Raw genomic sequence first — 11,290 nt, 5'->3', positions numbered from 1 at the left:
TTCTTTGCTGTATCTTAATAAGCAAGAATGTATTGATTACTCTAAATTTGCTGTATGGAAGTTAGATAAGCAAAGTAAACTAATTCATGTTGTAAAGACATACAAATTTTATGTGATTTTATGGCAGTTTCTCTTAACTCTCTGTATACCCAATGACATGCATCACTTCACACACAAGCCTAAAACACGCTATCAGTTGTACTGAATTTAGAAGATCCATGGATACACAAGTAACATGCAATTGCTCTTTGCAGATTAAAGGGCCCAAATGATTAAATTTTTGAAGTAGAAGTTGTATTCTCTACATTTTTAAGTGTTGTAAAAATACTGAATTCACTTCTGAATTTAAAAGTACATATACATTCAAATACAAGGAATATTTTTTAATTCCTGAAAATAGAATACTAATAGAAAATGCATACTTATACATTGCCGCAAAGTGTGATGGCAAGGTACCATGGCTTTGAATAAAGAACTGATTTAACTATTCTGTGAAAAACAGTGTCATGCTTCAAAAAATAAACTTCTTTTCTGTAGTTTATGGTACAGACCTAAAACCTTTAGCCAATTCCTTCATATATAAAATACTTCACAAGTCAAAAACCTGTTATTATCCGTCAAATATTATGAACAGAAAAAGTATATATTAGCATATTAGGTACAGGTAGTTTGCCATATTTGTTTTCTGATTAAGCTACTTCTATAGTAAATATCTACGTATTACTGTATACATTGAGGAGACTACACAGACTGTTGCATAGCATTAGTTGCTATTCTATCAAAGTTAGTTACTGGTGCATATTGCCTTTAGTGGCATATGAATGTTACTGCATACCTGTGTGTATAAATAATATAAGGCATTACCTCTACGTTTATTTTGATCTGGCAGTTAACCACATGCAGCTATTAAAGCCATTGGTAAGAATGAAGCACAAGTATCTACCACAGCTAGAGTAATAGATCAATTCACTCTATTTCTGTGAGATACATCAATTACATGTATAACAACATTAGAGCAGCTTCTAGTTCATTGCTGTTACACAATTTAAACTGTATTGCTAGCACTAGGAAGCCTAATGGCTACCAGTAAGTGACATACTTGTAAAATAAAACCCCATAAACTTGACATTTCAGTTTATGAAGGCAGTTTTGGTGTTGCACAGGATTTTAGACTGTATCATTTTGCTTTCTGTCCTCTCTTGAAGATAAGCAACCAAAACCCAGAACTAAAGCTGTAGGAAAAAAATAAGCTAAGGATGAAGAACAGAAAATACCAGGGTAAGCCTCCGCAGTACTTCACACAGCAGTAGTACCCAGTCACAGGCTAAGGGAATCTGAAGTCCTTGCTGGAGTCTGAAGGACAGGGCTCAGGTGAAGCCCGCCAGAAATAACGGACCAAACGGCCACGCTGTCGCGCCTGAGGGAGCGAGAAAAGGGCGGGAAGGGGCTGACGGCGCTCCCCCTCCGCAGGCGGCAGCGCAGCGCCCGCCGCAGCTGGCGCAGGCGCCGTTGGCCGCGGGAGGCCGTCGGTGAGGGGGCGCCTGGCGCCGCGGGGCGCCAGCACCGGCGTGGTTGGAAGGTGGCTGTCCCAAGCTGAGGAGAGCGGTGGAAGGAGGGCAGCACGCAGGAACGGTTAAATTAGTCTTCTGTAGGATTTAATTAATTATCTCCGTACCCGTGGAACTGGCTCACGTGGTGTCATTTTCAGCACTTAGAGAACCCGGGGCAGGCGCTGAATACCCACAAATGTGTGAACACAAACATGGATATAAATAAAACTATCTGCATTCTTCATGCTGCTTTTCTCTTCAACCACTGTTCTGGGTTTTACACATGGCTGTCTTCAACCCTGTAACTTCTGACTGGTTCCTGTGTAAAATCTTGGCACTCGGCAGGATTGGAGCCTGTCCTTTTGTCATCCCAATTTTTGTTTCAGCCAGTGCCTTAGAAGGCTTTGGTGAGCCATGTTATACTTCTTTATATATATACCTTCGTGGCTTTGATAGCTAGACTTCATTTCATTTACGTTCTATTGTTGCGTATGTTTTTCAGCTCGTGGCACACATTCTGAGCTTTCAGATGCGCTACTAGATATTTGTATGTAGTACATAAAAACAATCTGAATTCTTAATAAACTAAATACAATCCTACATAATTTCTCAAAGTGTAAGTATTGGCAAAGCACAGGAATAAGGGATTGGTCCTGGTGTTTAATTAAGAAGAGTGAAAGCTTTTCAAGTGTCTGAATTTATGCCACAAATTCGCGGGTGCTTGTAATGTCCTGGGAGAGCAGGAGTTAAAAGCTGTTTGGAAGTTAACGTGCTCTAAGGGTATAAAAGAAGCCTCCATGGCTTTAGTTCCTAAACTCATGTTTGGAAATGCACTGTATCTGTCCTAAGAAAGCTCTTCTTAGGAGACAAACTTCTTGCATGTTAAATGAGGTAAGTGCACAAACGATCTCTGTATTTCATTCAGCGTTTTTCAGTGAGTTACAACCATTACAGTACCATCAGCAATCAATGATAAACTATATGGACTAGCACTGCATGTTTGCATTTTGCCGTTTACTCTTCAAAATGCTGTGGCGTTTAAATTCAGCAAACCAAGATTCAGAGCGTGAGTCATTTTTTCAGGCAGGGTGTAAATAGCCGTTTTGGCACCACCGCTGAGGAGACTGGGGTCAAAGGACATTACAGACTGTCCAGTGCTGTAAAATACAACTTTACTGCTTTGTTTAATAAATTACTTACGATGATTAAATATCTGGCAGCTTCTAAGTACAGCAGTAATACAGTTGAGTGTTTAAGTAAACAGTCTCTCTGTATTAACTCGCTGTAAGGTTCAGCAACTCTGTATGCATAAGCTGAAACAGAGAGAGCAACTTTTGTAGGAAATATATTCCTGGCAGAACTTGTCTAGATAAATCCTGTGTTTAGCTTTCTTTTCGTAGACCTACAGTCTATCAGCCTGGGTTATAAAGCCCCTCCCAAGCACTAGCCAAATACTCTCTCAGTCACTGGAGTATAATCTCAATAAAAAGGAATTGTTCAATAAACATTCTTTATTCTCTTGCAATGTAACTTTTAAAAATATTTATATCATGTGTCAGATACTAATTGCAAATACTTCTGTCATTTAGAGCAGTAAAACTTACTTTCTGTTATTAAGACCTTTTATTCTAAATGTTTTGATCCTCATGATGGAAGTTATGGCTGCTCTTCGGCTTAAGTTTCAGAAGCCTATCTGAATGCTTTTGGAAAGGGAAGAAGTCAAGTTGTTGACTAAGGTTTTTTTGGGGGGAGGACACAACTATTGTCCCATTGTGGTCTATATCTGTTTCCTTTTTAATAACAGATTGCAGAAGTTAGAAGCGTTGTCCCTGGCAAAGTTGTTTCAATGTGTTACAGGTCTGTGTTAGCAGATCCCGAGATAGAACTAGAGCCAGGAATACTATGTTGGTCGTGAATAAATTGCACTTTAATTTCAGCTAGTGTTCCTTCTAATCACTGTTCTTCAGATATTATAAAACAAAAAAGGTCATACAAGCAACAACATGCTTTGAGGATCTCAGCTGTTCTTGTTTTTTTAGATGAAAGTACTTGATGTTTCAGCATTATGTGTTGATCTAGAGCCAAGATATTCATATTTCACTGCTTTTGCTCACTTTAAATCATTCTGCCCTTGTATACTGTAATGTTTATGTAACTTCAAACATACACGAGTATACTTGTTACACCTAGTTTGCAAATGCAACAATGTCAGAGATATTTAAGTGCATTATTAAAGCTTACATTAAAAAAGCCTTTTCATACTGTCATTAGTACAAGAGTTACCTATATGTCATATATTAATAGAGATTGCCTGGAGAAGTTAGCTTTTGAACTGCATAACAGTACCATTAACAGACTTTGAGATATTACTAAATATGGTAAATGAAGGGGAGGGCTCCTCGGGAGGGAGGAGTGTCAGGTTAGCAACTCCCCGCCTTGCCACGGGAGTCTAAAACTGTTAGAGAAATGTTAATTCACTTTCATTCACATCTGACCTAAACAGGCTTAAAGAATTTCCTATTTAAAGGAGTAAAAATATTTTTTTTTTTTGAGATAAAAGTTTTACTTTATCATTATTTTCTGGTTTGCTTTCAGCAATTCTTAGAGCTGCTGAAAAGCATGACTTCCTCCTCTGTTGTTGATAAACCTCCGGTAAGACGGGTTGCTATCTTCGGGGGAACTCATGGCAATGAGTTATCAGGGGTATTTTTGGTCAAGCACTGGCAAGAGAATGGAGCTGAGATTCAAAGAACAGGAATGGAAGTGAAACCATTTCTTACCAACCCAAGAGCTGTGAAGAAGTGTACTAGATACATTGACTGTGATCTGAACCGTGTTTTTGACCCTGATAATCTTGGGTAAGAACAGTTGTACTTTCTGTTGTTTTACTTTTCTGTTTTTTAAAATTGTAAGGAGCTGCCTTTCCAGATTAAAATGTTAACACAAGGTCCACTACTATTTTAACTGTGCAGTCACATAACTGAAATTACTGACCTTTAACCCAAAAAGAACAAATTGCATGAGTGTTAACAGATTCATTTTAAAACTATTGCTAGTAGAATGAGTCTCAAACCAACACATAATCTTAAGCACAGCATTTTAAATTAGTATTAGATTAGCTGTATTTGTGTAAACTTAAGTATTGCTGTTCTGAGTTGCAAAGGTTTAAAGGTAGACATCTGAGTATCTGAAAGAATGGCAGACAAATCAAGGAAGTGTATTTAAGGTCAGTTATATACAGTAAAAGAGGAAAACTTTAAATTAGCTAAGTTAGAAATAATGTATTCTATGCCAAAATGATAGCCAAAAAGTCTCAATAATTTAACTGACTCATTTTAGAAGAAATACAAGCTATAATTACTGTAAAATAGTAATTGATTTTACATTTTTAGTGGGATTTTATGTTTCTCTGCTTTTGAGACATCTATTCCAGAGGTGTACTTTGCTGTATAAACATTCTTATGCTTGGTATAGTTGCATGCTAAACAGGTAATTATGTTTCTGAAAGGTCTTAATGGTAAAGGTGAATATCACTGAAAGAAATACGTATCACATATTTTGTAAGCATGGTTATTCTTATCCTGCACGTCTTTTCATCTGGCTTTTCGTCTTAGAATTTTGTTGTTTATTATTATATATAAGATAAGATAAACAGACTTTTTAACACATAAATGTTGAGGCCATTCTTTTAATTGCTTACTTAGGACAAACGTATGAAAAAAAAGTGGGTTTGTTTGCTTTCAGCCGCTTTGAACATAGAACACGTGAAGAAATAGCAGATGAAGACACCTGCAGGTTGTCTTCATTTTTTAACTAAAATTCCTCAGTAAATCCTATTAAGTTGCCCAGTCCTGTGACAACACTACTGACTGCCTGGAATACCTTCACCTGATCCCTTTAAGTGTAGACCCTTCAAGATTACAAATTATTTTACAAAATAAGAAAAAGAAGAGTGAAATCCTGACACTACTGAAAGTAATGGTGGAAGTCCCACTGGCTTCGATAAGAAGTATTAATTTAACAATTTTACGTGAAGAAACCTTGAATTTCAAAGACAGAACTAAAGAATACAGAGGTAGATTATGTGATATACAGAATCATTGAAATAGAAAAAGGAGCTTGAGGGGCTCAGGTAAAACTTCTAATCCTCCTCACGTCCCACCAGGAGATCAACTGCATGTAGACATTCCTAATAGATTATGTCTTGCCATTTCTAATACTCCAGCAGTGGTGATCCCATAATTTTCCTCAGCAACCTCTTCTAATGCTTAAATATCCATGCAGTTAGTAAGGTGTTTTGTTAGTATTTAACAAAACTTTCTCTATGCAACTTAATACCCATATTTCTTACAAAATTAAAATATTACAAAGCTTGAGCTGTATTGAGAAAGAAAACTGAATTTAGCGCAAAAAATATTAGGTGTGTCTGTATTATACTTGGGTAGTATCCCAAGCCTGTCATCAAAACCAGATCTGCTGTCTATGCAGAACAAGTCTGAACCTACAGCAGCTTTGTACACTGTTAATACGTAAGATAATGTCTGTATCATACATCAGTTTCCTATAGAGCCCTTATACAAAGGAAGCAGATCTCAGACCTTTCCTTAGGCTAAGACTATTTTTTTGAAGTGTAGTACAGACATAGTCACCTGAGATTACAAGTATTAAAACTTCAGAGGAATAGATTTGAGGTACCAAATCTTCCATGAGCTTTGAGGGTCAGGAGGGCTCAAAACAATAGACTGTAAAAGTCTGGTCAGAATATGAGAAGACAAGAAATAAAGCAAGTTACAAAAGACCTGGTGACTGATGTCCAAGGTACAAGGGCATAGACCAATACCTGAATACCATCTTCAGTAGGAGGTGGATCCAGTCTTGGAAGTGGTTTAAGTTGTTGATAAATTTTGAGTTAGTTTTCTGCATAGGGGGAAATTTTGGGATATAAAGAAATAAGAGAGAAGTAAATAGTCTCCAGCTAAAGTCAGATCGAAAAATTCTTACTACCCTTCTGTGCGAGATACATAATAGTAAGACCTGTTTAACAATCATATTTGCTTTTTTCAAGCACAAATTAATCACGTTTTAACAGTTTGGTAATTAAATAGGTGATTTTTCCAATAGGTGATTCCAGTCAATTATGGAATTAAAGTAAAAAGAAAAGGGTATACATATTTTGTTGACTGTAAAGCCATGGAATGAGTTTACTAATTTCTTTGTACTGATATTAACAGCAGGACAGTGGTGGAAGATATTCCATATGAAGTGAGAAGGGCTCAGGAAATCAATCAGATATTTGGTCCAAAAGGTAGTGATGATGCGTATGACCTTATTTTTGACCTTCACAACACCACTTCTAACATGGGTGGTACCCTTATTCTTGAAAACTCCAGGGATGACTTTACAATTCAAATGTTTCATTATATCAAGGTAAAACTAATTTAAATGAACTATTAAAATAGATTATTAGTTGTAATGTTGTATTACTAGATATTATTTTGTAGTTTCTTTAAATACACTATTTTTTATTATGCAAAACTGTTTAAAATATTTAATCACTCATAGGATGGGGTTTTTTAATCAGAGATAATTAATAATTTGATTATAATATCAGGTAATTCAGATTTGAACTCATCATAATCTTCATGTATTAAAATGAGTGTTAGTAAGACTGATGGGCAAAGAGGAATGCTTAGAATAACATCTATGAAAATGAATGTAATTTAATCTGCTTTCACACTGATCTGTCAGGAACTTGGATAAATTTGGGTCTCGCATGCTAAATAGTTAAACATTAATTTTATGAAATAAAGACACGGAAAAAATAATGGAACTAGGTAATGACAAATGTTCCCTTCATCAGTATTTATAGGAATAGTGATATGTCTTTAGAAGCTGTTTGATTCTGCTGTTCCTAAAGCTGATAAGTATTGGTAGAGTGAGGTTTGCGAAAGTGCTGGCTAAAGCGTAATCCGGTTGAAGTAGTAGTGACCTAGACAATGACTGATGAAGTCGAGGTTAGGCCAATGGTGTGGAATTTTAATCTTTTTTTCCTTAGAAACAAGGTATATTTTAACATTTGGGTGTTTTCTTATTACATGTATCCCATTTAAATATTTATAAAATATTTGAAGATACAGAAAGCTTGTGACTAAAATTATATGAAGAGCGATGGTAGGCAGTCATCAGGAAAGAGGCCTGAAATAGGCTTCTATGTCAAAAAAAGGTTAAAATAAGGCTTAATTCACAATCTCTGTCCCCATAAGAGAATCCAAGTCTAACACAGAAAATACTTGAAATCTGCTTTACGGTATTTTGATTCTCAGTTTTGGAACCCCGATGAGTAGATTTTTCTTCCTGTTAGCAATTTAAGACTAGAACTGTGTTCAGTTATATTAGGAGACAGCAAAGTTCAGTGGAGCATGCCTGGCATGAGTTAATGGAAAGGAGACCAACAAATACAGCTTTGTACTTTTTCTAAAGATGTCCTACTTCTTTGAGGGCCATGAAATAAAGGCAACATATTGAAGACATTGTGTAAATCACTTCTGCATCAGTAATCTTTTGTGGCACAACATTTTAAAATATTTGCATAACAAAAAAATTTTTAAACAATCTCCACAGAACGCTTTGGCTCCAGAACACTGTCCTGTTTTGCTGATTGAACATCCTAGTTTGAAATACGCAACAACTCGATCTGTAGCAAAACATCCTGTTGGTAAATATGAAAAATAAAGACTATTTTAACCCACCATAAATTATTTAAAAATATGCCTGTTTCCAGATCTGTTCATTTATACAGAGTGCTCTGATCACTAGTAGCTATTTGTTTGACAATATATTTACTGAATCAAATGTATATGATTATCTCTTCTTCTGAAGAGTTCTGATTTGTACTTGGCTTACAAAATACAGAAGCCAGATGGAAATTCTTAAACTCGGTTAACCCACTGTTTACAGAAAATATTTATAATACATGAGGATAAGGAAGAAGCAACAGCTTCAGAAAATAAATGTTTATGTCCTCTAAATAAGCCTTGGCTGAAACACTGGTTGTTAGCCAAGAGGAGGAAAAGAGCAGATGAGATAAAGGAAGGGGGAAATGATGTTCTGCGTGGAAGTGGTTAACTTTGTCATTTACAGAATCAAAACCATAACCATAGAAAAGAAATCATTAGTTTGCTTTTCATATTAAACAATTAGTTCTCTAAAATGCAGCATGGAACGATAGGATGAGGAAAAGGATAAAAGAAACGAATATATATAGTGACTCTTTCTCTTACCCTAGTAGCACACTCAAAAATGTACATATGGTTCTTTAAACTGACCCTGACTGGTGAGCTAAATTTTCTGCTTGCCTTAAAAAAATCACATAACTCTGTACTTTACAGTTCCTCTTAAACATAAAACACAGACCCAATCAGACATCTATTTTTTGCTGTGTAATCTAAGCGTGTGATAATTATGGCTATATTAATAATCTCCCTCATCTGCAATCAGGTGTGGAGGTGGGTCCCCAGCCACAAGGTGTTGTTAGAGCTGATACTTTGGACAAAATGAGGAAGATTGTCAAACACGGCCTTGATTTTGTGCAACTTTTTAACGAAGGTAGAGTAAGTAATGGGAGAATCCCGTGTCATATCAGTGGGAGAATATTTTGTTCTAAAATAGGCTGGGCTACAACATTGTACAGTTAAACAGGTGAAAGGGCGGTGGGGGGAGGATTGTCCTCTAGACCACCTAAGTGTAGCATCAGAAAATCAGAACTCCTGTGTAGCTCCTTTGGGTAGCTTTAAGGGTATTTCCTCTTTCTGAAGATTCAATAAGTATACTTGGTCTTAATCTTACAGTTGCTTTGAGAATGTGAAATACTAGCTAACAATATTTGTATAGTAGTATGTACATGGAGAACATACATAAATTAATACTAAGAAAGAAGTGTTTAATTTACATGCCTTCTGTGCATTGTTATCTAAAATTAAAGTCAATAAATTTTGTAAGATTTTGTTATACCTCTGTACTATCTAAAATACATACTGACAAAAATAGGTGTTTAAAATTCTTTTAAAGTACATTTTGTCAGTGGGCTTTTTTGGAAATAGAAGGAAAAGAATATAGTTGTGCATGTCAATCTCCATTATTGTGCTGGAATGGTAAAGATGAAACAGCACCAATACCATTCTGTGTTGTGCAGCACTATCCAACACAGGCCTTCCTTTGATTTCTTCATCTACAAAATGTATCTTTTTAAGTATACAGTGAAAAGTCACATTGCAGCACCAAATTTAGATCTGGGCTTCATATGCTACAGTACATGACTGCACAATCTTTCTGCAACTTGGCTTCGAGGGGACAAAAAAAATCTGGAGCCAGACATTTTTATGATACATGAGCTAATCACTAGTGTGTAAACTTTGACGAGGTACAACCTAATGATTTAAGCCATTCTAAAGAGAATAAATAATGCATTGTTCTTTTTAACAGGCAGTTGTTCATTCTGACATTAAATTACATTTATTCTTTCTAGGAAAGGAATTTCCACCATGTACAATTGAGGTTTTTAAAATAATGGAGAAAGTAGATTATCCCAGGAATAAGAATGATGAAGTTATTGCTATTATTCACCCTAAACTGCAGGTAAATTCTAAAATAGTTTCCATTTGTGACATTTTATAAATATTCCTGTGTTGCTTCTGCTACTTTGTAGTGTATTTTAATAGTAAATATTTTAAATGACAATATTGCCAATGGGTTTATTGAATACTTCAGACCTTCCCTATAGTAAGTTCTGTCACTAAGGTCATACAGTATTACAATAGCTGATCTGGGAATCACTGAATCTAACATCGCTTTTGAACCTAAAACTGAAAAGAAAAAGGCAATAGGATAGCTTGTATTCTAAAATATAAATCTAATTTTGAATTCTAAAATGAGGGCCTGTTTTTAATCAATTGTGAGCATATGCAGTTTCCTTTTAGTTCACCTTTACCAGTGAATACTATACAAGCCTGAAAACGAGGGCCAGAAACCTGAAATTACATACTGAAGATTAAAAGGAATTCTGTTAAAAGCTTTTGCCATGAACTGGAGAGAATATAATTATTGAGCATAAACTCAGAAATCACATGAAATATACAAAAACTTGAAAGTAATATTCTATTTATTTTCTTTCTCTAAGGATCAAGACTGGCAGCCACTGAACAATGGTGATCCTCTATTTTTGACTCTTGATGGAGAAGTGATTGCATATAAAGGGGACTGTACAATCTATCCAACATTTATTAATGAAGCTGCATATTATGAAAAGAAACAAGCTTTTGTAAAAACAGTAAAAATGAAACTCACTGCAAAACACATCAGATCCTCAGTCTGATGCTTCTTAAACGCTTATTACAGACTGTCAATACATAAAGTGGATTTATTCTGTGAAATCCAGTGTCATTCAGTAGTAATTCATAGAATAAATGCAGAATCTAATTTTAAATTGTAATTTAATTAACTTTGCTAAGCACTTTTAAGATGAAACATTATCATAATGCTAATTATGATTGTTTCCTTGTTCTAATACATTACTATAGATGCAAAGAATAAATATTATTTTTATGAAGTTTGTTAGTTCACACTATATAAAATGATTAAACAGTGTACCACATATGGGTTAGTGGCTGTAAAACTTATATCCAGCATCATATAGAAAGATGCTCATCCACAAAACTACACTATATTACAAAATTACAGCATTT

The 11,290-nt window shown here is 35.3% G+C and overlaps 1 protein-coding gene across 1 annotated transcript; it reads left to right on the top strand.

The window, feature by feature from the left end:
* Nucleotides 1-4,050: 4,050 nt before the first annotated feature.
* On the top strand, nt 4,051-11,053 carry ASPA (aspartoacylase). The gene is made up of 6 exons (XM_072882280.1): nt 4,051-4,408; nt 6,782-6,977; nt 8,172-8,265; nt 9,048-9,155; nt 10,075-10,184; nt 10,726-11,053. Exons 1-6 carry the CDS (start codon nt 4,170-4,172, stop codon nt 10,918-10,920), a joined length of 942 nt encoding a protein of 313 aa, XP_072738381.1. The 5' UTR covers nt 4,051-4,169; the 3' UTR covers nt 10,921-11,053.
* Nucleotides 11,054-11,290: the final 237 nt, after the last annotated feature.

Source organism: Ciconia boyciana, chromosome 17, assembly GCF_034638445.1.
Source record: "Ciconia boyciana chromosome 17, ASM3463844v1, whole genome shotgun sequence".
Lineage (NCBI taxonomy): Eukaryota > Metazoa > Chordata > Aves > Ciconiiformes > Ciconiidae > Ciconia > Ciconia boyciana.
Note: the sequence above shows the minus strand (reverse complement) of the source record. Positions and strands in the feature narration are given on the sequence as shown.

Coding starts and splice junctions, on each gene's coding strand:
- ASPA (XM_072882280.1), top strand. CDS start 4,170: ATGACTTCCTCCTCTGTTGTTGATAAACCTCCGGTAAGACGGGTTGCT. Junction 8,266..9,047: donor TGTAGCAAAACATCCTGTTG/GTAAATATGAAA, acceptor ATCTGCAATCAG/GTGTGGAGGTGGGTCCCCAG. Junction 9,156..10,074: donor TGTGCAACTTTTTAACGAAG/GTAGAGTAAGTA, acceptor TATTCTTTCTAG/GAAAGGAATTTCCACCATGT.